Consider the following 27,498-nt stretch of genomic DNA (forward strand, 5'->3'; position numbering starts at 1 on the left):
TGATCTTTTGAGCATGGATGAATTAAAGTTAAAGGCCAAAATATTCAGCACTGCATCATTGCAAAAATATTTTCTAGATTTGGGATTTACAAGCTTACTTCACTGGGTGCAGTGAGCTCAGTAACATTTGTCTGGTCAATCACCCAACTGATCATTCAATCCAGCCACCAGTTGGCAAGACCCACATGTCGACTGTAACATTAGAGTTAGCTATGTTAGCTAGCTAACTGACTGTGTTATCAGTCTCTAGCGTTGTTGTGTTTCTTATCATTAACAAATTGATAATGCATGCTTGTTTGGTGACAGTGAGCTGCATTTTTATCTGCTTGCTTACTTTAAGTCATGATTAGCTTTTAGCTGTCCAGCTATGTTTGGATGGGTGAGCCCTGCGTGATTTACAAAAGAGGAGAGTCTTATTCACCACTCCAACACCAACTCCATTTTTCAGTTGCAGAAGCAGCTACTTTCTTTGCAGTCTTATTTGCTGGGGGTGGCATTGGTGATGGCCCAGGATCTGGGTTGCTTTCTTCTGGAACAGTTGGAGCTTTTTTAATGAGGTACCGGTCCAGTGAAGCCAACTCCACTGCAGATGCAGGAATGCCTGGACTCTGCCAGGTATCTTAACGGCAGCATCGTCTGAAAAACAGCGCTGTTTGCGTGTGTTACAGATACTTTTGAATGCCTTACTTAGACAACTTAAATATCCTTTAAATATACTTTTTTCATTTTACAGAGGATGCCAAATTTCTCACACACAACCAAGAACTTAAAATAGTGAATAAAAAGTTACTTAACTGGGTAAATATCTGACAAGATACATGACTAAATGTCACGTAAATGTCAAACTATGATACTCAAGACAATGCTATGGAGCCATTTCGGTTGGTCCTTCGTGGGACCAAGGTTGCTGAGGTTTGAAAACCCAGGCCTGATCCTGACAAATCAAGTCGACGGCAAAGAAATAACGTGAATCTGATGTCTTGGAAATACAAATTAACGCAGAGCACCACACGTTTTGTGGAACAAACAACAATCATATGACAGAATAGCAGCCTAAAAACACTGAGTAGTAGCTGCTAACAATGGTGGGTGGTGATTAACAGCTTAGTAGGGGTGGCGTCTCTGGTCGACTGAGCACAGTCCCTTAAAAACAACCTCACACTTAAGTTTTTTCGCTTTAGTCCTGCAGGACCTCTGATGACCCAAACGACCTCACGCTAGCCAGCTAACAAGACCCTTGAACACAAACGGGATCAAGATTAGTCTGCCAGAATGCAAGAAACATCAAGTTACTGTGTTATAAGCCAGCTCACTAGTTAAGTGGTCCAACAGGTGGCAAGAGTGGGGCGGTTAAAGGTTGAACGGGGGTCAGGACAATTGCATACACTCCTCATTTCTCATCATGTACAATACCTTCATTTGGATAAGCTGGGGCTGATCTGAAATAACAAACCAAGTAACGGACTCTTTTCCCACCAGTCCCCGAAGCAGCAGCACCAGCAGCAAGTAAAGCACGGAAAAACACAGACAGAAGCGTACTTTAAAAAAAAAAAAAAAAAAAACAGATGTTGTATGACAAGAAATTATACATGAACAACACCATATGCACATCCCAGACTAAAACCACAAAGGTGTGAAGCAACACCCACCTCAAGGGACCAAACACAGATGGAAAGGAGAACAGGAGGATTGAAGTGAGGGGTGGGGGTTGGGGTCAAAATCACAGGGATGCTCCTGATAGCAAATCCCAGACAAACAACACACACAGTGGGACAGGGTGACTCCCAATCCTCTCTAGACAACCATTATATCGTACATTCTGACATCTGATGCTGTAGCTTCTTAATTGCTACTGCAATTAGAAATGTCTTATCTCGACCACCCTCCTGCCATGTGCCCCTGACCTCCAGCAACCCTCTCCTACTTCATGTCCATCTTGTGACCACATTCTTCTTGCTCGTTCCAGAGATACCCAGAGAAGACAGAAACTGATATAATAAATCAATATAAATGTTGAAACATAGTAGATTTCCTAGAGAATTGTAAAAAAAATGATGAAAAATGTCAATGGATAAAACAAACGAAGAGGAATAACTGGTTTTGGCTAATGCACGAAATTAAATACTATAGCCTTTCTGATTCTGGGTTTAGAAGCCAGAACAAATATACAGTTGTATGAAAAAAGTTTGCACACACTTGGTCAAAACTTATGTTATTGTGAATATTTAAGTGAGAAGAAGATGGACTGATCTCAAAAAGGCATTCAATTAAAACTTTTTAAGCAAGATTTGTGCAATATATTTGTTTTGTACAAATTTTCAGTGTAAAAAAAAGAAAGGAGCACCAAACAACAGTTTGGACACCCAAGAGAGTTGAGCTCTCATAAATTTTACATAGTTCTCCGAGTTTAATTGGCTTGATAGTCCTAAGGCTTATTCACAATAATCCTGAGGAGAGGCCAGGTGATGAAAATTTCAAGCTTTAGAAATACTGACTTCATGTCTGCGCAGACATGACCTTCATGGAAGAATCATCAAAAGAAAATCTTTCCTGCATCATCGCCACAAGCTTGGTCCAAAGTGTACAACAGAACTTCTAAACAAGCCTGAAGCATTTTGGAAACATGTTCTGTGGACTGATAAAGTTGAAAAAGAACTTTTTGGTTAACTTTGGAGAAAACATCTTTTACTTGCGTAGCTGTCCGCAGCTAAGCAAGCATTGTGCAGTCAACAAGCTGGATTTGAATATTAAACTCAGTGTAAATGTCTTGTTAAATGAGGAGCTTAACAGGCTGATACATAATAAGATGAATTTAAGCATTAAGCTCCCCAAGAGATGCATGAAGGAAAACTGGAGTTAAACTGAGGTGACAAAATATGTTTAACATAAAGATTTTTCATAGCGATTGCTTGTCTATTACAGAATTGTGACTGAAATGTGTATCAATAAGTGTGTGTGTGTCATGTCATAGCGACAGGGTTTCACTTACACTGAATCAAACACATCTTTGGCATTTTCGTACTGCAATTTCTTGTTACTTGTTGGTTAACATATTCACCAATACAACACATCTGTGATAAGCAAATATCTTATTAGATCTATATTAGACACATGACGAATCTGACAAACCGAAGTGTTTCATCAAGTGGATTCAAAAGTCAGCTAAAAATTGATTTGCCCACATTAGCCTACATTACAGGGACAGCTACCACGACACAAATGGCACAGCACAATCAGATGGTTGACAAAGTCATATTCCCTAATGGTACATGTTGCTGTACTGCCAACCCTGCTTGGAAGCCACTGCAATCATCTTCTATGGCAAAGAGCCAGACTCGCCTTTATCTCTGCACTCTTGACACTTTAATTTGTTCCTTTCGGCCGCCCACCTCCCACATCACTGCCAGTTCCACCTAAGCTATTTTCATATCGACTGGTAACACCTAAAGCTAGACCGATTAATTACCCATGCCAATACTGGCTTATTACAGATGTATCGGTATTGATATTGGCATCTAAGAAACAAGAAATTGCCCAATCAAATGAGCTGGGTATCGAACTCCAACATCTTTATGGCACAGATCGAATTGTGTACATACCAGTATCAAAAAATACCTCATTAGTGTCTCATCAGCATCATTGAGCCAATAAGCATGCAGCATGTTTGCACCAAGATCTAATTAATGCTGGTGGTGATTGGCTGTCCTGCAAGTCCTGCAGGAAACACACTTGGTTATGGGTAGAGACAGGGCTCACATGCGCGTGTGCCTTGTTGGAGTTTTAGAGGCTTACACTGGGCATCGCATTAGGTCTAAAAATCTCTAAGAAGAGACCAAAAGTGTGGCTCAATTTTTAATCAGGCTTGATGCATATACCTCACCTCAATGTGTGCAAAAAGGGCACTGCTGCCAAGACCGGCAACATGATGAATTTGATAAGACCCTTGAACATGCATGGAATAAATCTAAGAAAGAAAGTCTCTCAGAGTTCGACTGCAAGAAGAAGAACGGACCACAGCAATCTTTGTTCCAACATAGCGGCTAGCTAAATCAAAAGCTGAAATGTATTAAGATGATGATGATAACCCTGAAGCCCTAAGTATCAGTCCCCCAGCAGAGATATACTGTCAAATACCGTACACTCATACCAGCATGGTATGCAGTGGAGAAGGAAAATGTCAAGAGAGAGCTGCAAGACGTGAGGGATGTGGCTATGACTGGAGATGGCTGGACCAGTGTGTCACAGGACTACTTGACAGTTTCACTATGTGTGAGGAAAATCCTGCATAAAAGGGCAGTGTACACATTCCAGGCAGGGGATGTTGTAGCCGCAGAGATAGGAGACATTCTGGATGAATTCATGGAATACGTAGTTGCCATAACATTAGAAAATGCAGCAGGCAGTAAAAAAAACCTGGCAGTTAATAAATAAATAAAGAGCCTTAGAAAAATTGGCTGCTTTGCTAACATTCTTAATATTGCTGCTCAAAAGCTGTACACCAAGTCTCAAAGTGGGTAAGACGAGTCAAAGCAAAGGTGGTGTGGTTGAAGAGGTCCAGCCTGGCTGGATGTAGGAGAGAAGCAGCATCTCCTCTCTAAGTGTAAATGAAAATAAACTAAAGTGTAAAATTATACAGACACACAGATCTTGCTTATAAACTCAGAACTGACTGTATTGTTCTCCCTCTGACACGTACACTCAAGGTAGCGCAGCCCAGATGCACAGTAGAGACAGACCATTTTCCCATCTCCCTGTGCCTCCCGAGGCCTTCAAGAACATCCTGTCGTCCTGCACCTGAAGAACAGGTGGAACAGCCTGTTCCTGATGGTGGAGCTGTTCCTGGAGCAGTTCCCTGCCATCCAGGCAGCCTCCATGGACCCTCGGCTAAAGATATCAATGGAGGAGGACAGGTATTGTAGAGAAGGGCGGACATCGATATGAGCTTATTCCTTTATCAATATAAACTATTTGCTCAAAAGATAGTAGTGTAGCTGAGAAAACAATGTGCATATTTTTCAGACTGGACAAAGTGTCTGATTTCAGGAGAGCAGAACAGTTTGTTTAAGTTATAAAGATGCTTTATTCTTGAACCATGTGTCCAACCCTGGGTCAGACTGGTCATCCTGGGGAAACTCCACTTCAGTTACTGATGAGATCATCGAGGTCAAGATCTGGGGTGACCTCTCCAAACAACGCCAACTGTGTAGCATAATACACATGCACATTGATGGTGCGCAAACACCCAGAGGGACTACATTGCAGCCCATTTTGATGGTGCCGGTTGCAGCGCTCTTGCTAAATACTGGACCAACTTCAAACATTGTTGTCTCCGTTAGTCACTTGGATACAAAAGCATGGGAAAACAGGGCCCACTATCAGATAATATGTGACAGCAATTTCTCCTGTTTGTCCGGGACACTTACTTACAGGACACGTGGACCGGCACCGATTAGAAAATCTGGCCACAACGCCACTTCAATTGATTGAAAATGAAATGTAGGTCAAGATGAAACACGCGAGTAATCCAACGTGGTATAGGACATTATTTAATTTCTTTATTTTGTAATGTGTAGGCATGTAGATCTTTTAGAAGACATGTTTATGTTGAAACAATGTACAAGTAGTATGTTTCTCTTTGTATTGGTTCGCCCACATAAAGACATAATGCGCAAAAATACATATTCGAATGGTTAAAACCGAGAAGGAATAATCAAACATCATTTTTGGTAATTTGACAGCCCTACTTTTTCATCCTCGGGGGAGCAGTCAATCGTGTGTCAGCACCAACCCTCCAATTTAACACTGGCACAGCACCACTGATACAATCTGTGGCATTTTCATTTCAATATTTGACTGTGTCTAGTCTACTCCGCATGATGATGATGATGGTTTTAACATCCTTTTGATAAAAGCTTTTATATTGGTCAGGTGTGTCTTTTCTGGGAAAAATGTCTGACCTTGTTGAGTTAAACACTGCTTTGATACTCAAAAGCTTATAAAACTTAATGGGCAGAATTCTTTTTCCAACTGGGTGATGCTGATTTTGTACTGCACTTGCACCCAGCCAGGACTACATGTGCACACTAACCGCCATCTCTACTTTTTACACAGAAAATACACATCAATGTACGGCCAAATTACTTGCCAATTCCATCAATGTGAAAAAACAGGGATTCTGCCACTGAACAATGAAGACTTGAGTCAGTGAACTTTGTTGTGCTGCTCCTCATCTGGATTTTCCCAACAGATCAATCAATCGAGCTTGTAACACAACTGCTTCTACTGTGCACAAAAGAATGTGATTTAGGCCGACTGCGTTCTTTTTGAACAAATTAATACATTTCAAAAAGTATTCCAGGATGTCATTTGTAGAACTGTGGGCTGAACATCATATCCTAATGCCATACAAATGTAGCATTTATATAATATAAAAAACAGGAAGTGTATTAGCACATGCTGGGAATTTCGCCAGGGCTGCAACAAAGGATCATTTTCATTTGAGACTGATCTGTCATTTATTTTCTTCTGTGAATCAGTAAAATACTGAAAATTAGCAGATGTCATTTTCCAGGGATGAAAGTGACTAATGGTACAAGCCCAAAGATTCAATTAACAGTTATGTAAAATAGAGAAAAGCAGAAAATCCTGAGAAGCTGGAAGCAGAGAATGTTTGGCGTTTTGCTTGAGAAATGATTTCCACAATTACTTAATTTTGATTTATTTTCTGTTAATGGACTAATAAATGAAATCAAACCACAGCGGCAGAATGGTACAGTAACAGCTAGTTTGTTGTTAAATGTAGTAAATAATTCCACATTTTGGCTCCACTTATTTCATTGATAAAAGGGAGACCACAGCTCCTTCAGTGATTCCTGACTCAAATCTTCCAGCTTTGGTGTGAGGAGGTGCTGTAAATAAAAGACAAATGTTTTATGGTCGGGGCGAGTGACAAAGGAGTGAAAGAGCTGCCAACAGACAGCCCATATAAACCATGCTTCAATAAACCACTTCCTGCAAGCTCCTTTCATTGACTGAGCTGAGGGAGAGCCGGCATTTACAGCTCAGTTCCTGTTATTTGGTGGTGGCTGCCCCGTCTATCTGCACCTCCTCCCCTCCCCGTCCTTTCATGCCAGCAGCAGCAGCCAGCCTGCAGCTTTCATGGCTCTTGCTTTCTTTGTGTTCACCTATACAAGTAGGTATGATTTCTGAGGAATCGTAAAACAATTACTGGCAAATTCCTGCAGCTCTTTGATTTCTGCCAGACACTGGGAGAGGGGGACGAGTAGGGGGTCCTCAGGGCCCTTTACACGCAAGGTTGGGCATTTTCATCTGAAAACGCTGTACATACAACCTCACTTTTAAACACCAGCTCAGAAATTGCTGTTTCGGACATGTGTCGGCTGTAGACAAAGTTCCATCTCCTGGATCACCTTAATTGGTCTGGCTTTCTTTGATGTGTGCTCTGTGGATTCGTTTTCAGTCTTTTCCTAAAAACTGGACTCAAGAGATCTTGAAGAAGATCTTGCAGCATTTCTTCAGATCCTGTACCAGCATGTGGAATAGTCCCTGCTCCTGACTGACACTGACACTTTCTCCCCACAAGTGTTGGGAGTTAATTAATGACACAGAGGTAAAGAAGCAACACACTTTGTCCATTTCCAGGAATAAGGAAGATTTGCCTTTGAGGGCAGTTTGTCTGTTTACTTGGATGTTCATGGAGAAAAAGAGGTTTAGTTTCACCACAGAAGAACTATGGGCAAAATTATTTGATGAACTCTTGAAATAAAAATCAATTCAAATTCTCCTCCTCAAAGTTTAGTCTCATCATGAAATCATTTTAAATTTGCCGAGCACACAAACAGTAATCACTCGATATGTTTACATGCACACATTGCAAAAAAGCAACCAGATTAATACATCAGGCGGTTAGTTGCTCAAAACTATGGTAGTGGAGTGAATCATCTGTAGATGAATCAATAACATTAATTATTAGCTGCAGCCCTAGTCTACACAGCCAGAAAATCTGCTTTCTGCAGGAGAAATCTAGCAGGGAAATCAAATCATTTCTCAAATCTCCTATCTCAAATACAAAAACAGATTTCTTGCTTGCATGATAAATCACATTACAGCACAGGGCTGAAACTGTTGCAGTAAGAGCTGTTGCGGCGTATTGACGGTGGAAGTTGAAACTGGAAGAGAAATTCCCAACAAGCAGAAAGTGGAGACTGTCAGAAAACAAAAAAGCCAAGATCTATCCAAGATAGAAGCCTTTCAGTTTGAAAGCGGCCGAGCTAATGTTAAAGGTGTCTACCCCTGTAACATGGTGTTTCGGCTGGATCCGACACCGAACGACTTGATCTTTACACCACAGGTCCTGACTCACAACTGTAAAGTTGGTCCAACTAAATTATCAATGTGATATGTTTAACTGAAGATTATGACTCCCTCACTCACTCACTCTGCTGGAGTATTTGTTGGAACTTCAGACCACATTGTGGTGGTGCAACAACAGAGTGACAGAGTGGAAGTACAGAGAGCACGTGTCACTTTATTTCACTTGCTAGATGTTTTCTTCACTCTCTTTGCTAATGAGAAACAAAGTCAGAGTTGGATCTAAGTGAATCCATGTAACATTAGTTTGTCGATGCAGATGTCAAGTCACTTGCATTGGTGTGCAAATATATTCAGTAACTCCTCTGATCAGGTGAAGCTGTATTTTAGCTGAAGGTGATCCATTAAAATGTGCCAATCTGCCCCGATACCCATCATTAGGATCGTCTTGGAATGTCTTTAGTAAACTGCATGCATTTTTTTGGGCCAGAAGACCTTCATAATGGCTTAGTTTTAGCTAAATAATTAACTCTGTGCACATCAAGCACATACAATGAAACATTAACATACAACTGAAGTCATGTCTCTGGCCACTTGATAAATACCAGGCCTGTATGGCAAAGTGACGCCTAGTCTCCCACCTTAAATGTGCTTCTTAAAAGCCTGCATGGGTCAAACCATCCTTCCCTTCTTTCTTTGCAGGGCTTCCCGCCTCACATTAACCATAGATCACACTCACTAATGTCAGAAGAAATTTGTAGATTTTTATGAAATATAACATTACACAAGTTATGTGCAATGATGTCACTTGTGAAACTTAATTCAGGCAAAAGACTAAATAAACTGCACATGCACACATGTACAGGAAAGCATCCTTCATCCCCCCTGAGAAGGAAGCAAGAGGTCCTTTATCAATCACACACGCTGGAGAGATGCCAGAAGGGTGGGGCTGTCACATAACCTGCAAGCAGTTAAGGGTTCGATGCCTTGCTGAGGGTGCCGAAGCAGTGCCCGGGAGCTGAACTGGCACCTCTCCAGCTGTTAGCCCACATTTTGTACTGTAGTCTGGCCTGGATGACCCTCCAGTTCCCAAGCCAAATCTGTACAAACTGAGCTACTGCTGCCCCCAAAAGACCAACTCTGGTGGGACTCCATCCCACAACCTTTAAATCACTTCTCAAGTGCTTAACTATAAGTCCAATGCACTATCCATAGCCCCACAGAGCCAGACCAACAACGGTATCATCAGAGCTCAGAGAGATCACATTAGTAAAGCCCCAGCAAAGAGCAAAGGAATGCACTGCAGCTTCTGAGACGTACAGTATTTCAGCCTGAGGATCTATATCTTATGTATAGGTCACTGTAGTGACTTGACTTATGTGGTATGTGCACACAAGCCACAAATTAAGCCTGAGCAGAGGATGAGGGGAGTTAAAAGGTTTCATGCGAATGTTCCACAGAGCCCAGGAGATGGCCAGAGGCTAACATATTGGCCCAATCATTAATGCATCAATCTCTGTGAGTGTGTGTGTGTGTGTGCATGTGTGTGTACACTGTAAGGGGCTTATACTGTCGCCAATCTGGCTAACAGAGCAGAGCACTCTCTTTAAGGAAAGGAGATACTCTTCCACCCTCAACTATTGTTGTTTAGTTTGACTCCAGTAAGTTTTCTATGTCTCAGAGAAGGACAGGAGGTGCAGAGGTGAAGCTGCAGATAGCTTCTGAAGTTTCAGACAGAGCAGTGATGAGCCATTACAACTTTGTGGCGAATAAGACAACACACTTGAAAACATATTTTCAGACAAGATGTTTCACTTTTTCCAGCAAGGAGGGTTCCCTGATGAAGACGAGGCATTAGCCATGTCCGTGGTTAACTGAAGCCTACAGGATGAGCTGTCATGAAATGTCATAAAATAAGGTGGAGATAAATTTGTGAATACAATTCGATCATTTCAATGTGGTCACAGAAATAGAGAGCCTCTTACACAAACTCTCCTAATGGGAACAAACAACGTGATGAGCTATTGCTGTTAAAATGGATGTGCCTGTGCTAATCCTCCAGAAAGGAGAGGAGGACAGGACAGGAGCGGGTGTCTGAATTTCTAATAAGGGTGTAACAGCAAGTGTGTTCGTCCTAAATCGCTCAGTACAGGAAGTTCAGTTAGGTTTGCGATTTTCTTCGGATTGGTACCCTTGTAAATCAAATATTTACGGTCGAATTAGCCTCATGAACTCTAATTAGGTCTGTGTCTTGGCACTTGTGGAGCGTGCATTCTGAAGAGCTCCAGTGGGGCAGCTTTGGCAGGGGGACAGTTGTAATCTGTTTGCCAACCCATGTTGGAATAGCCCCTACAAGTACAGCTCATATAATGATGTCTAAGACATGAGAAGAGACTGTGATGTGGGGGATGTTATAACTATTAGTCAATATTGTCTTATCACAGATCGAATGATGTGAAGCATTTGAGACGCATCACCCAAATGCATCTATTGTGGTGTTTGAACCCTGCTGTAACGCTCTTTCACTTGTGCATCTGTCACTAAGTTGTGTCTGCACAGTACAAGTTGCTGCAGCTGTCTAGGAATTATTCACTATCCGGTATAAATGAACAAAAGCTGCAGTCATCCAGGAATTATACACTGCCCCAGCAGCAGCTCTCACACGAATGGATTTGTTTTTGAATTTCAAAATAAATGGAAAAAAAAAAATCTTTGCCTTTTGTTTCTCTTGCTGTGCCAAATACACCAAATCCCAAAGCCAAGGCACACACCGAACTGTGGATTTGTTTGTTCCATAACACCTCTAGTTCACAATGCTAAATTTATAACTTCTAAACAAGTGCAATATATTAATGTCTGCCAAGGATGACGCCCTCAAAAGCATAACATTAGTACAAGAGGTTTGGTTCCTTCCTTGATTACAGAGTCTGTCCAGTAAAGCTAAAAGAAACCAGGAGAGAAATCTTGGTTTCACCTCGGTCTTAAAAACACAAAAAGAACCTCAGCTCTTGTGCATCTTTCCTGCACTGCACAGACCACAAATCTCAAACTCTTTTCACCAAGCTCGCCCATTTCTTTCCCATTACACCATCTTACATCTTTCCATAAAAGTGACAATCCTCTGAAATATCACAAACACCTTTGAAGAGATGCCATCTCCAGAGTAGATTAAATGGCAGCCGAGGCTCCAAATGAGGTGCTTAAGCAGCATGAGCCGCTGCCGCCTATTGCCAAAATAGCACCCCCTTCACTGGTTCCAAAGAGCTTCTTTACCGCCATTTGTTCAGATGGCACTGCCATTAGGCCATCACCATGGCAACACCTCAAGGCTGGCCCGTTAACCGCATGGCAATAATGAAGCACAGTGGCAGCTTTACTGACTGATTCGTCATTAATCTAAATGTGTGTCTGGCAGCTTCTCTGAGCTGCACAACAAATCACTGCTGAGAGTAAGGGAGGACCGGGTTGGGGTTAGGAAGGAAGGTAGGTTACACTCACCGTCTCTTATCACTTTCTCCTTCTAACTGCTTTATGTGTTCTAACTGCTGCACCTTGTGTGTGCGTGGAAAGTCAGAAAAGTGATGACATGTTGATAAGACAGTCTTCGGAGCAATAAAGAATCAACCGATGTGGAAAAGCTGTTTGAAATCCTATCAGCTTGTCATACGAGCCTACCTCTGTTGTCAGCATCTTTACAAGAGCAAATAAAGCACGGCGGACGCAAATCTAAACAATACAAGCCTCGTGAATTCAACCTGCAGGTGAGCCAAGCGGCAATGATAGGCTTCACTGCATTTTTGAATGTGTATAGGAGTCTTTGAAACCCTGACAGGCCATTGGGGATCCCTGGTCCGCATAACAAACGCTTTCCTGCTGCCATCCTTCTCACAGAATCATGGAGCTAAGTTCACACTCCTAACCTCCATTTATCAAACACTGCTGTCAGTTATGTATGATCCAGGTGGAGGTATCTCAGCACACAGGATTGCATTCAAAACGCGTCAGGTCAAGACATTTAAGGATTCAACATTGTTTAAGTTTTCGAAAATTAAAAAAAAACAAGGAACTGATGGAAAAATACATTCAGGCCTTGTGCTGCCAAAACTGTCTTTGACCAATCAGGTGAAAGAGAGAGAAGTAAAAATGATGTTCCAGTCAATTTAGTTTGAGATGGGCTCTTTCCTCCCAGCACCATCCCACTCCTCACACTAAATATCAGGTTTCCAAGGCTACACAGTATGAAACCAATAATAGCTACTTTCCAAACACTGCACACACACTGAATCCCTATTGCCCATACAAGCTTAAAAAAATAAGTAAAATGTTATGTGTAAACTCCAAACAGAGCACACAGACTAAAATGTCAGCACTCAATTCCAGCTGACAGGTTTACTTGGTGCTTACGACTTGTTTAAATACCTCCTATTATATTTTAGAGTGGATGGCAAAGTCACCACGCGAGGCGTGTAAAAAGCTTTCGTCTGAGGTGAGGACAGTATCGGTTTGAGCAGCTGCAAAACAAGCTAAAACGCTGTGACTAGAAAGAGAAAAAAAAGAAGAGAAGAACGCGGGTATCCTTGGTGTTGACCCCAAAAACTTTGTGCATGTGTGCAGCCAGCTGTGGCCTTGCTGGACCACTTAGTGAGACAGTGCTCACAGTTAGACACAAGCCTGGCCAGAACACTGCAGACTGGGTGAAAAGTTTGTTTTTTCGTCTTTTTAGACCCACTAGTGAAAAGAAAAAGAAAAGTTAGGTTTAACAGATCATAACAAATATGCAACAAGCTACCTAAAGTCAATTTGGATGGGAACTGACTAGATAATTTGAGCAAGCTAATGTAATGTTAACAAATTACACCCTTATGAAAATTAAGTATGAGACTGACATTACCAAAACAGCCTTTGCAGCCAGCTGTATTCACAGTAGGGTTGTAACTAGGGATGGGCGGTGTGATGGTGTATACAGTGCAATGGTAGAAATGTGTCCACCGGTAGAGACGGCACACCGTCGGTCACAGCGTCCGCACTGCTGCCCTGTTGATGACATCACAGAGTGCAGCTGCTTCCTACTTTTCTATTTGCCTGCATGTTGTTTTCCACTCTTTCGTCAACATTACCAATACATGTAGCATTGGTATCATATTAGGGATGAGGCCTCCTCCTCCTCCTGCTGCTCCTGCACGCTCTACCCAGGCACCAGGCCGATCCCAAACAGAGGGTTTCCAGTAGGTGAGAGCTTGTTTGACACAGTCGCAGGCAGCTGTTTTTGTTTGTATGGAAGCTCCAAATAAAAAAAGAAAATAATCAAATGTGATGAAGTGTGGTACGAGGAGGATATTCTAAACCACTTCTTCATTTAATTTACATAATAATTACCATACCATGATATATACTGTGATAGAAGATTTTGGCCATATTGGCCACTCCTAGCTGCATCTCATCATTATTTTGAATACCAATAAATGTTTAGGGTCTGACAAAGGAAAGAAACACATCCATTAATTTGAGTAGTTGAAGTTGAAGGCAGAGAATATTTGAGTATTTTCTTTCAATCCACTCATGTTTTAGCTCTAATTCATATGAAGCATCAGTATCTATTCCAATTCACAGTGACATCCAAAATGGCACTAGACCTACAATTTAACCTGGACAGGTGGTTCTAAATCTCTGCCAATGAATTACCATCCTCCTATTTTTGCTGCTTTTCATTTTTTTCCAGAATTTTTACAGACATATTTGACACGTCTCTTGTTTATTTGCATGTGTTTAGCAGAGCGAGAACCCTCTGGAGGTGGTTAAAAAGCACAGGAAATCTCTGAAAGCAGCGGAAGTACACGGGGCAGCTAGACAGCAAGATGCTATGGAAAAACAGTAACTGACCACACTTCATCTCAAAATAACTGGAATGTATCACAGTTTATTCTTTATATGCAGAGATGTTGACCTCAGATTGACAGATGTGCAATATACAGACAAGTTCCAAAATCCATGCGGTGGACTGATATGGGTATTTCACTGGCCACTGGTGATGCCGATATTCAGGGAGCAGGGGGGGCAATGGCTACACATAATGCTGACATCATGTTGTTGACACTGAAGACACTGAGGAGCATTTTAAGACCCACCAGATCAGGAAGCACTTCATAAAAAAAGATCTCATGGCATGTGTCATCGTGTGAGACTTGCTGTAGGTAAGTGTTGGCCTGCTCGGCTTTGGGCCTTCGTCTTCGAACCGCGTCTCACATTCAGAAAAACTGGGCTGGAGCACAGGAAGTACAGGGAGAAGGACGCGGTGTGCAGAATCCAAATCTCATTTGGTAACTTGTAATCAAAGGCCTTTTAAAAGAAACGTAAGCTTTGCGGGTTCCATATCAGCAGATAGGAATCTGATTTATAGACAGCTTGGAGGCAATGGGGGAAATGAACACAGCGGAGCCCGTCTCCGACTACATCTTTTTTTTCAGAACTTTTGACAGCTTTGAAGTCCATCATTTTCTGAGCTGGTTATTTATCAAAATTAACTAAATTCAGAGCAGAGCATCACTGTGCACAAACGCAGGTACGCTTCCTGACACTGTTCCTGGGTTCCTAAAAAAGGTTCCTGAGCTCCTAGAAGCTTTCTGAGCCCCTAAATAGGTTCCTGAGTTCTAAGCTTCCTGGATCCCAGAAACAGTTTGAGGAGTGAAACTTCTGCTCATTCAGAAGAAACTCATTCATGCATAACAAAGAAGTTGATGAGGTTCATTGTCTTGGTAGGTAAAGTGAACATTTCTTTTTAATTAATATATTATTACAGACATTTTTTATGGCCAACTTCATCATCGTCGTCACCGTCATCCATTATTTGATCTCTTCCAAAGTGAGTCCAGTCTGATCACATATCACCATACATAGCAAAGACAAGCAGCTGGCTTGTGTTGCCTACAGCAGAGCAAGCACGGCGGAGGCTGCTTTCAAACGCAGAGGCTATTCAACCCCAATTTCCATTTTACAAAATAATACAACTCTAAAAACCAAAAAGTTGTCACAAAACAAAAGATGATTGCAATGATTCAAGTGTCGCTTTGATGTATTTCAGTTTCCTGTAGATCGTAAAGACTCACACAAGCCTGTTTTTCTTCTGACAAAGGGCGCAGTTTGTAAAGTCATAATTGAAAAGTATTTCAGAACTGGTGAACAAGGAAACAATTTTTGGGCTTCAAGCTGCTTGGAGTCTCCTCAGACTTACAAATCAGTGTTCATTGTTCAAGTTTATCGACTAATCATCCTAGGTCTATGTGGAGCAATCAAGCTATTGATTGATAATATCTAACAGAAGCCACTAATACAAAAGGGTTTACTATTAAAAACCAGTACTGACACATCCTGTACAGCTACGTAACTTAAACACTTAGAAGGGATGATGCAAGGTTCACGACATGCAGAAAAAAAGGAAAAGGGAATCGTGTCATAAAAAGGAGACACTAAGCAGTATTTTTATTGGGCTATAAAAGTATTGTCAGCAGTCTCACTTGAAGGCAAACTAAAGACTCTTCTGCAGCAGGGAACTTCTTGGATGGCAGAAGAAACTCAGGGACACATTTAGAGCTAAAACGATGAGTTGATTAATTGATAAGTTAAAGTGACAGAAAAGGAATCAGCAGCTATCGTATCATAATTAAAAATCACGTTTGACTGCAGGCGCTCCAGACAACCTGCATGCAGCTGTGCCCAGTGTGGAAGCATCAAACTGACTGCAGGTCACCACGGACTCAGATACTATCTACGATACATATTAATTGTTGACTTACATCCGAAAGATGAAAAGCAAACACCCATGAGAATCTGCTCCAATAAATCAAATGTTGTGTATTCACATGAGGAACAACTAGGGCAATCAACACTGCACCGCACTCTGGGACACAACCATTGCAGGCCAAGTTAGAGTGTTGGCGACGAGAGATGGCCTACATCAAAAGTCTGACAGTGTCAGACACGCGGGACCCAATTCACACAACATGACTGCTAGTACGAGCAACCAATCAGATTACAGCATGAGATTAGAAAAGAATACACTAACAGAGCCACGGACATGTGCATTGAGACGCCGAACCTCTCCTTGCATATACACTCACACTCTCTCTCACACAAACATACACATGCAGGCACACACACACACAAACACGCAAATATATTTATTCATTTAGTTGATTAAAAGAAAATTTATCTGCAGCCATTTTGACAATCAATCAATTCTTGTGATAATTCTTCAAGCATATATAAATCTTTGCTGGTTCCAGCTTCTCAAATATCAGGATTTGATGCTGTTCTTTGTCGTATGTGACTGTAAACTGGACAGTGATAGCTTTCAGGCTGTTGGCCAAACAAAACACATTAGGCTCTGGGAAGCTATAATGGGCTTTTTCACTATTATCTGACACTTTATGGACAAAACAATCGGCTGAGTTTATAATCTTGCACAGTTTGACATGCAATGAACCTATAAGACTGCTGTTGTTGCACAGAGGACAGGTATCTTATAGCATGTGTGCACGTGCAGTGTATATATACACATCCATTTGTGGTGGGGAGACTATGTTCACGATGAATAGCAATTATCAGTCTAGCATCGACTTCAAAGACGACCTAGGCTCACTGGTTTGTTAGGAGGCGAGTGCCTGCAGAGCTGCAAGCAAGACAAGTTCTACCTGTCACCGCCTCGCAGCTCTGACATAGACGGTTTGTCTGTTTCATTTCCAAAAGCAACATCAGGGATGATTCTGTTTGGCAGGATTTCAAAACAACACATCTGCATGGAGTGACATTTAGAAGAAACACTGAAAGGCTCCCAACAGACATCAAGACACTATAAAAAAGGCATTTTATGTCATTATTTGCAGCCTTTCCATTCTGTCTTCTGAGAATTACAGAGAAAGGACACACATACAACGTGCTTCATTTGCCACTGTACATTACCTACACCTTACAGGACATGCCGTTTCTGCTCACAGGACCAAAAACCACTGCATTTTCTCCACTACATGCATTCATTTTAAGTAGATTGAGACATTTACAAACACGGAGAAATGCACTTTTTCTGCCACCCTCCCCAGATGTCAGAGGTCAGAGTCAGCTAAAGGGGCTCGATGGTTCGATCAAGCACACATGAGCACTGTGGATGGTAGGAGGGCTTGAACCCTGCTCATGTGATTGAAGGGCATCACAGAGGAAAACCCATCTGCTTTGCCACAGAAAGCAAGAACCAAAGGGCCAAAATCCAGCAGAAAAAAAAACAGGTCTCTCACCTCTTTTTGGTTTAGGGAAGCTTTCGTGCAGGTGAAAAACTACTTTCTCCACAAAGTGCTGAATGTTGCTGTGCTCTGGTCCTCGGACAAACACCATCCAGTCGTGGGTGAAGCCTTCCACGGTGGGTTTCTTTCTGACCTGGGCACGATGACCAAGTTCTAGTTTCACCTGGACAGCACCCTGTAAAATGAAATGATGCTGGGTCACTGCTAAAATTTCAGAAAAGTTCAAAGCAAAAACAATCAAAAAATCCTTTAAACAGACCATTACACGTGTTGACACTATGAAAATAATTTCTACCCCAAGATGCTCATACTCATACCCGATCAGCCACGTTGTAATAAACCATTCTTTGGATTTGATATGCTGCTTTGACTCTTTAAAAAAAACAAAGCGGTCCATTATGTCCCCTTGTTCCCTGCACGAGCACCGTCATGTAAAACTCCGTTCAAAAATCTGCTAATTTAAGGAACATTCTTTTTCGGCAAATGTTCACACCTGCAGAACCTGATTTGCGACTTTTGACTAACAGCTAAAGTCTTTAGGTAAATTGACAATAAATACCACGCATCAGCAAACATTTCCAGTAACTTTACACTACTGAAATTTGCTCCCACTTTGCTTTCTACCTTTGGGTAACGTTACATGTCCGTCAAAAGATAATTCAACGTTAATGAAAGTAATAAGGAAACCCCTCCACAAAGTTGGAATTTTAACCGATTTACGTGTTACTTCGTGTATCGCGTGTAGCATCATGCCGAATTGAAGGATGGACTGTAACGATTCTGATATAGCCTTAATATGCGCATTAGCAAAAGCGTTTTTGACAATAAGAAAAGATACATTATAACTGCCAGGTTTTTAGCTGCTTTTCGCAGTGCACTGTTCATTCAGGAGATAGCGGCACGTATCGGCTGTAGCTAGCTGTACGGCTTGAAAATCCTCGTTACGGAGTAAAAACCACCGACACCTCCGGTGTCACAAAACAGCAAATTGTCCAAACATGTACTCCTGTAGACCCGACCTGCAAACAAATCCTCCAACTGGATACTCACCGAGTTGGCCATCCTTGAGGCCCCGCGTTACTGTTATTTCATGGAGAATTAGTTTTAAATGAGAGTAGAGGGGAGTACAGTTTGCCTATGACGGCGGACATGGTCTCTCCTGGACTGAAGTCAGACTCGAGACTTTCAAAGGCTCGCCGGCTGTCAATTCCCCGCAATTACCTAAAGAGAGTCCGCTGCAGACTTTCAAAATAAAACCCCTGCAGCGCGACTCCTCTCAGTGAAGTGTCCTAGGCTGCAGGCTACTGTTAAAGCAATGCTTATGCCATTTTGGGTATTAAGTAATATATGTGACAAAATTTCATGGTATTTGCATTTTGCTTTCTGTTTCTGTTCTTTAAGATATAGTGATTCCAAGCCCCTCTTCATGGAAAAGATTGACCATTCATTCAAAATAAAGTCTCTAAATTCTTTGAAAATTCTTTGACTTTTTAATTTTCATAGTTATTTATTTAGCAACCTATTTAGTTAACTAAGAATTGCATTACGCTATGAAGCCAAAAATACTGTGCAAGGAATACAGTTTTGGTGGGGAAATTATTCATTTATTTAGTGTTGGCCAAAAAGTGCTCAAATTGGTATATATTGAGTCTTAATCTACTGAAATGAACATGTATGCAATGTGATAATGCAGCACCAAAGTGAGAAAGATGGAAGTCAGTTGTGTGCCTTCATGGAAATCTGCCGACTTTCTGGCAGAATATCTGTGTTCTCCACACTGAATTATCAGCATGGTTGAATCAAGAACTCCATGGGACGTAGTTGTGTCATGTCAAAGCGCTGAAACTTGCAACAACACAATGTTTTTTTTCTGGCCTTGCTTGGTGTAAATTCACACTGTCTATCATTACAGTAAATTTTTGTCAATTCCTATTCCTGACACTGAGAGATAAACACAAACCTTGTACCAGTGCAAAGCAACTGTAACATAGCAGCTGCTCTTTGTACTGCTCATATCAGTCAATAGATCATTCATGGCTCTTGCATTTCTTTATCTTTATCATTTCTTAATCTGCCAAAATGTGTTTTGCTTGTGCTACTCATTTGCCACGTGTACCTGCCGTAGTTAGAATTATAGCACAGTTAGGAGAATAATTCTCACTTTGCAGGATCACCTCAACACTAAGGAAAAATATTCTAAATGTGTACATTCTTATATTGAATTTAGTTTAATTACTACCAAAGTACTGCGAAATGAAGAACAGTTAAACTTCTCCATAACACACAATTGCCTATTATTTTCAGTTCTTTTATTTTTAACCTTAAAATCTCATATTTCCGGTACGTGTCCTCCTCAATTCTTCTAAGTAACGACGCTGAGGGTTGAAGCGCACGCGCAGCTCGCCGTACCCGCTGGGGCTGCAGACAGAGCACGAGACGGAAAGAGCCAATAACAGAACAGCAGATATACGGACCTCCAATCAGGTGGTCGCAACCGTCCTGTAATTGTGTTGCCTTAACGTCCCGGCGGAAAACCGGCGAATGAAGCATGTCACAACCTGACAGTCATGAGATGTTCAATTCCGTCAAAGCAGTCAATGCCAACATTCATGGACGGTTAAAATGACTAAAATTGTTATTTTGACAACAGTAAGTCGTCCACATCTGACTTTCAATAAACAAACTGAGAGACAACTTTTAGAAGCCATTTTGAAGCAAATACTGTCATTTTTATGGATATACGGTTCATAATAAGAATATTCTGTGAAAAAGGAATCCTCTCTTAGCTACCTTTGTCCATTGTTTACTAATCTGGCAATTTTATTTTTGTTGTTTGCATGTATTAGGTTAGGCTTAGGTATACAGCAACATAAATCAATGATTATGTGATCACAACGTTTTGAGACAAAAACGTCCCTCATAATCTATGTAATCTGAAATTTGCATATTAGCATTGTATTGAGGTCTTCATGCCATTACTGACTTGTAACCAAAAGTATTTAATCAACTTGAAGCTTTTTTTCCTGTTGCATTTGCATATAGACAACGTTTAATATGTTGAAATAAGATTAAAAACGAAAAAAACATGTTTTTTGAAGTATAGTTTTGAAAATGTAGAATTTCTGACAAAATTGGCAAATACTAATTATTATTATAAAGCGTAATTATCACACCTTGCCACTTTAACTATATTCCAATGAGTATCATTGCTCTCCAGTATTCGGTATTATTTGTAATATCTAGCCCATTCAGGTCTCCCTTGAAAATGAGATCTCACTCTCAGTGGGACTAACCTTATTAAGTAAAGGTCAAACCAAATATGACTTAATTTTAATGTGGGCAGTCATAGACTTCCAGACATCTCCATGTCTCACTGGTGCAAAGCATTATAGTCTATTATTTAAGCCTGCTGTTAAACTTAGTCATCATTTCTGGTGGATATACATGTACATGTAATTATGCTATTCAAAGCTTCCTTTGTGAGTTTTTATGGACGTCTTGATAGTTACACTGACCGCTCAACCATGATATGCAGAAAAGTCCGTCGGTCGGCTTTTATCACTTTCGGTCCTCGACACTCGCCGTAGTTACATGCGCGTCTTCAGGAGGGTGAATGAGAGAGGTAAAGTTTGAGCAACAACTCGTATAACTTTTATGGTATTTAAACTGAGAGTCCAATATGTTCCCCAGTTTGTTGCATTGGGAAATACACTCCAACTGTCTTGATTACTACGAATGCACTTCCTGTTGAATAGCATTAGCTGTTGTGTTGATAACGCCACTGTAGCTATTAATTCAGCTAACATGTTTGCTAGCTTGTTTGTTGTATTAATTTTTTACCATTACTAAGCTGCTCTGGATGTTGTAGCGTTTTGTCTATCAGAGGATTGCGCTAAAGTTTTTACTTGACTGGTTTGGTATGCACGACACGTAGATGAGGACTACGACTAGCTAAGAGAGCGTGCTATGTTGAACCCTATTGGAAAATCAGTCAACTTAAAATTTACTTACTTATTAGCACAGCTCTGTCTTGCACAGAACGCTACTACCAACATTGTCCGACAGAGCAGAAAACATCCTTTCATTCGGCACAAATATATTCTACTAAAAGGCATGATTTGAAAAACAACGACAAGAATAACCTGCTGCCAAAATACGCCACCCTGGGCTACAGCAGCATCATTCTGTTGATGAAACACTTGAATATGGTGACATTTTTAGTCTGTAGGCTTCCACAAAGTGCACATAAGCTAACAGCAGCCACTGGGAACAGTTTGGGGTTCAGTGCTTGCCCAGGAACTGTGTGACATGTGGGCAGGAGCTGCTGGGGATTGAACCACCAACCCTGTCATGTAAAATTCTATGAGAGGTGATATACAATAACAGGACTGAAACTAACATACATTTTCATACCATCAAGTAACAGATTGATGAGAAAAGCGACAGCTTAAACAGATATTGCTGTCAGGTTTACGACCTATACAGCACAAGCTACAGCAGGGGGATCGAGATACTTCACATCGTCCTTATGCACAGTTTATGGTATCAGGTCACCTGCATGCTCAACCCTGTGCATCTTGTGCGCTTGCATTAGATTTTAAAAAACAACCCTGCTCCTAAAAACATTGCTCCACAGCACCTCTAGTGGTCAAAAGCTGCACACAGGAGCTTTAATTTGTCAGGTTGTCAGTTTTGTTTGTGATGCTTATAGGATTAAACTAATTATATATGAACAATTCAACTGCAAAAACTACTCTGAAACAGAGTCCCTATTACTGACTGTGGCCTGTAAACTGACTGATGTAAATTGTTAGGAAATAGAAGGAGGCTTCCTGGATTTCTAATCTTAGAAACATTGTAGAGGAAGTGATAAAGATGTACTATTAGAGAGCAGTTCGCTGTGTAACGCTTCATGTTCTTCTGAACAGAAACTCCCAGCCCTGCTGTGTGTTTAGCTTGATTAGCTGCTACCTCTGTTAGCTTTATTAGTTCCCTAAGCTGCACGCTAGCTAACCAGCTGTGGTTCACAGTGTAGCATTATCAGGAAGCAGGTCTGCTGTCCATAGTGAGTTTACTGCGTCCTTTCTGATTTGAAGGCGTCAGAGATGCAGGACGCAGGGATGGATGCAGGAATCAACTGCAATAATATGTGATGGTAACTATAGAAACGGCGTGAGAAGACAGTTTGTCATCCGCTAAGCGATGGTCTCAGCGGCGTCCAGAACACATTCTCTACGGTCCCCAAGATGACGGGACTGCGTTTGTCTGCAGCCCTGGGTGGATCCTTCCATCCCCTCATCCTTTGGGCTGGCCAGCTATGTGTTCACCCTACTGAACAATTGACAGATTCATGCATGTTGTGGTGCATATATTTGCTGCTGTATTGCTCTCTGAGTATCTCAGTATGTCAGCTAGCGTTGCCGAGTTGTTATTTCACAATATGTGTGAATTGTTAAAAAGAGTGAAAAATGACCATCACAGTTTGTCAGAGCCCATGTTAGTGCTTGTTTTGACCAGTAATCAGTCCAAAACCCCCAAATAATTAGTTTACCTTGAAATAAAATAGAGAAAAACAACAAATCTTTGTGTTTTAGAAGCTGGAACCAGAGAATTTTTGACATTTTTGCTTGATAAATCATGACAGCGATTAATAATTACTGTAATCGCTTATGATCTTACTTTTGATTGTCTCATGACAAAACAGTAATATACATTTATTGTCCAGCCCTAGTGTAATGTATCTAATGAAGTGATAAAAACCAGCACTTAACCGACCGGTCTCATGAAAACCAGTTGAGGCCAATACAGCCAGCTGGCTGCAGTCTGTGCTGCGGTGGCTTCAGGCCTTCCCACATGGCCGCGGACGAGCGTGCGTGTCGTGCCACCTGAAAGGCCATCCAAAGTCCCGTGTGCCCGTCCGGCACGTGCAGCTTGCAGCGGCGAGCGTCACACAGTAAAGCCACAGCGGTGTCATTTCTAAAGCATTGTTGGCTCAACACTGTTCGTGCATTGTCCTCTCTTCTATTGCTAATGCAGACCTAGCAGTACAGGCCAGCCTATATTGTTTGCTGTAAGGTAAATATGCAGTAGAAACCACTGGAACCATTGTGTACAAACTTTTTTTTTTAGCTTTAGCTGACCAGTGACTCTCTTTAAAATTAGAGAAAGACAAGTTGCCTCTAACTGCCAGGTATCACTCATGACAACTAATGACTGAGTACTTCTTATTAGTTTCATTGAAAAATAAACTTCTACCTCCCACATACTCGTCAAACTCCTCAACCTCATTCTATAGAGCATTAAGCAAAGGTATGCCAGCTGTACCAGTAGTGACATATATGTATATTTGCTGATTAACAGCCACAATGTCTACAAGCATCAATAAATACGCTCTTGACAAAGCTCAGTGTCAGTTTGGAGTGTAGCTGTGGAGCAGCAGGTGCTGTTCACTTACCTGTTTATGTGGCCATGAAGCTGAGTGGCAGTGGGAGCTGGTGCAGAGCGCGCAGGAGGAAGGTGGTGAACAGTGCAGCAAAGTAGGCTGGCTTATCAGTTAGATAACAGCATGGGGGTTGGGTTGGGTGTCTGTGTTTGGGGAGGGGGTGGCAGGGGCTACACAAGGCTCATATTCCCTGTGTCTGTAGTAATGTTAAACCAATATATTGGTTTACAAATATTGATTAACAGGAAAATGTTGGGGGGTGGGTTTTTTTTCTTGAATTCTGAATTTATTGATGTTTAATATTTTTTCAGACAATGGCTGGCCGATGATGTCAGTCCTTTTTGTTCCTTTCTCTTTGTTAATTATTAGTTATTTTTTATTGATGAATAGATGAATTGTTACCTTATATAGTGTTCATATAGAATTTTTTTTTTTTTTTAAAAAGGCCTCTGAGCCCAAGATACTGTCCTCAACTGTCTTATTGCCCAGCCAACTGCCCATAACCCAACAATATTCAATTTACGATGACATAGAACAGATGGGGAAAAAAAACCCTCACATTGGAGAAGTTGGAAGCCGTAATTGTCGGGTATTTTTCCTTGATAAACAACTTCAGTGCAGCTCTTGATTAAACGTAACCTGTTGAATTTTTGGCCACTGGTGCTTCTTTGGATCAGTGTTTTTGTTGAGCAGGCTCCCCTTTTTGTTTCTATCTCACTTATCCGCGCATGAGGGTGAGTTGTAGGTGATTAGCTTAGCTTCACTCAGCATACAGACTGCAATCAGGGGGAAGCAGCTGACGTGGTACAGTCCAGAAACACACCCAGCTACACCTCCACAGCTCCCTGGTTTGCATGCTGGATCTTGTTGGTTTGACGTGTGCACAAACACAAATGTGTAAACTGCAGCTTGTAGTTTCAGTGCTAAGCTAGGCTAGGAAATGTTTAAATCTGATTAAATAAGTAAACCATATTCCAATCTGAGCAACATGTTTCAGTCCCAAAAATGTATGAATTCTATACCCAGTCCCGTTCTTTAAACCTAGAGCAGTCAAGCCTTCACTCGTAGCACAGCAGCTGTGGTGTACAGCCTCAGACAGCTGGCAGTCAGCACCTGGATGCCATATTGTCAGGCCTAATGAGACAACCTGAGATGGGCCACTCGTCTGCTTAGCAACCTGTGAGCGGGTGAGTGGGGTGGTGTACTGCTAACTTGTGAATAATTTAAACGCAAAGTTATGTCAGTGCTGCAGGCCAATAATTTGATAACGCGTGGCAGGGATCGGCTTTCAAAGGGTCAGCCTCTGAATACCTCCAAGCAGTGCTTCTCCCTGAATGCTCGCTCCATTAGTACCACGAAGCAACAGGTGGCTGCGTCACTGAGCTTTCGTTTCAAAGGCAGACTTCAACACCACCGACATGTGATATTCTTGAGTTAAATAGAAGAGCAGCACCGGGTTCCCTCTCTGGAAAAGTTCCCTTTTTGTAGTGTTGTCTGACAAATCTTTGGGTTCTCTGAAGTGAAAGACCAGAAATGATCACGCGAACACTGTTTACTGTCATTTTGTGAACTTACTGTAGTTTCCCTCTGCTCTCAGGCATGACCGGCAGATATGACGGAGAGTTTGAAGATAAGATTTGACTTCCCCAGCCCCGTCATACAAGCCCAGGTAAGCTGCTGACCCACGGGTGATGCGAAGCAAAGTTTTTTCCTTGTTCCCATTTCTGCTCTTGTGACTTCTGTCGTGTCAAATCGCTGCCTCATAACTCAATGTAGTCGCTAGTAGGAGCTGTACTAATTCCACAAGGAGGGTTAGGTTGAGCCTGGGTGGAGTGTGCAGGAGGAGGAGGACTCACCTGTATTGATCACCATTTCTGGGTCGCCATCAATACAACATTCATTTGCATTAGCAATTAGCGTGAAGCTGGCCTGGGAAGGCGTCCGTGGAAACTGTTGATTCTGAAAATTCCTTACGGACTGATTGGATGAACCATCTGTCCGTCACCGTCTGTCACGGCCTTACTTCAACCAATCAGATCAACGAGCCGCGTGAGGGAAACCCTCGCCAATGCCAGTTGTGAGAAGAGCGAAACCTTTTTTTTCATGTGGAGAAAAGGCTTCAGTGCCGCTCTTTGCTCTTCTTCTTCAACTTCGATCAGAAATGTTCATGTCGGCCTGCTTTTTGTTTTCCAGACGGTAAGAAATCTGGTTGCTGCTGTGCTAAAGGAAAAAGGGCCTAATGGGCCAATCAGGCAGTCCTCCATCCAGGTGAGTTACCTGTAGGTCTAAAGGCTCTTGCTCTGAAATGTTAAGTATTATGTTATTTTCTGCACGATGTCTGGCCATGACTTCATTCTAAAGTGTTGGACCCATTTCATTGGGTCTGTAACAACAGAATGGATGGAAATGTTGAGTTGTGTGTGTCGTTGCTGTGTGTCAGGGTCCAGCGTTGGAGGCTCTGTGGCAGCAGTGCTGCAGCGACTGCGCCCTGGTGCGCTCAGCGTGCTGTGATGCCGTGGTGCTGCTGGTGGAGCAAGGCCACGCGGACCAGCACTACGTCCTCAACAGCGTCCTCAACCTCCTGCCCTCCGCCAGGTACGCCGAAGACTCTCACACCTGGCCTCCGGGACGGCACTCAGTGTGCTTGGGCTCATCAATAGAGCACTATGTGTTTTAAAGGACATCTACAAAGGTTGAAGGAGAGATGATTGCTGTTGCAGAACATTCTAATATGTCCTCGCTTTGCACAAAATAGAGAGCTCATATCTGCAGTAAGTTATCCAGGAGTAGACGTTTTTCAGGAGGTATTTTCATGGGTGTGTCATCACTTCCTTAATGTGCAATGGGTTCACTAAAATGGATTTTGGAAGTAAAATCTTTCACAAAATGTCTATTTTTTGAGTTTAACCAGCAAAGAATAAGATTGATGAAGTTGATATGACCACCAAACCACCACACGGTGCATGCAGTAATTTAGTTTGTGTGACAACTGTCAGACAAATACAACCACAACAGAGAAGAGATTACAATCAACGGCATTTAACAGCAAAGTGTTCCAACAAACAAGAACTCAGTCCAGTTCAAGTGGCACACGCCTGGAATCGTCCTTGTTCTTTCCGTAGAGCATGTGCTGTATGTGACCCTGCACCTCTGTGAGCTCTCAGTGATAACGCCACATCGTCCTTGCCCCCTCTGCTGACTTGGATCCATTAATTCTCCCCGTGTCCCGACCATCAGAGCAGGAGGATCGAGTCTAACTGCAGCGCGACCTTTTCTGCTCCACGTGATGTGACTCACCTCATGTGGAAAACGTCGAGGCAGCGTTTTAATTGACCTTTTGGCAAATGGTTGGTGGAACAAAAAAAATACTTGCCAATATTTTTCTGTAAACAGCAGATCACGTGACGATGTGGATGTGAAAGGAGTCGCTTGTAT

The 27,498-nt window shown here is 41.9% G+C and overlaps 2 protein-coding genes across 2 annotated transcripts in view; one reads left to right on the forward strand and one right to left on the reverse strand.

The window, feature by feature from the left end:
* The window catches only part of mllt3 (MLLT3 super elongation complex subunit), a 47,837-nt gene extending 29,062 nt beyond the window's left edge, over window positions 1-18,775 (reverse strand). Inside the window, exons 1-2 of the mRNA XM_041965242.1 lie at window positions 18,672-18,775; window positions 17,616-17,796 (exon numbers count right to left, since the gene is read on the reverse strand). Coding sequence (XP_041821176.1) covers window positions 17,616-17,796; window positions 18,672-18,683 — 193 coding nt within the window. The 5' untranslated portion in view covers window positions 18,684-18,775. The remainder of the gene's footprint in view (window positions 1-17,615; window positions 17,797-18,671) is intronic.
* Window positions 18,776-21,225: 2,450 nt separating this feature from the next.
* Window positions 21,226-27,498, forward strand: part of focad (focadhesin) — a 39,687-nt gene continuing 33,414 nt past the window's right edge. Inside the window, exons 1-4 of the mRNA XM_041965135.1 lie at window positions 21,226-21,243; window positions 25,661-25,732; window positions 26,257-26,331; window positions 26,504-26,658. Of these exons, the coding sequence (XP_041821069.1) occupies window positions 25,676-25,732; window positions 26,257-26,331; window positions 26,504-26,658 (287 nt within the window). The 5' untranslated portion in view covers window positions 21,226-21,243; window positions 25,661-25,675. The remainder of the gene's footprint in view (window positions 21,244-25,660; window positions 25,733-26,256; window positions 26,332-26,503; window positions 26,659-27,498) is intronic.

The sequence above is a fragment of the Chelmon rostratus genome, chromosome 23 (assembly GCF_017976325.1).
Source record: "Chelmon rostratus isolate fCheRos1 chromosome 23, fCheRos1.pri, whole genome shotgun sequence".
NCBI lineage: Eukaryota > Metazoa > Chordata > Actinopteri > Chaetodontiformes > Chaetodontidae > Chelmon > Chelmon rostratus.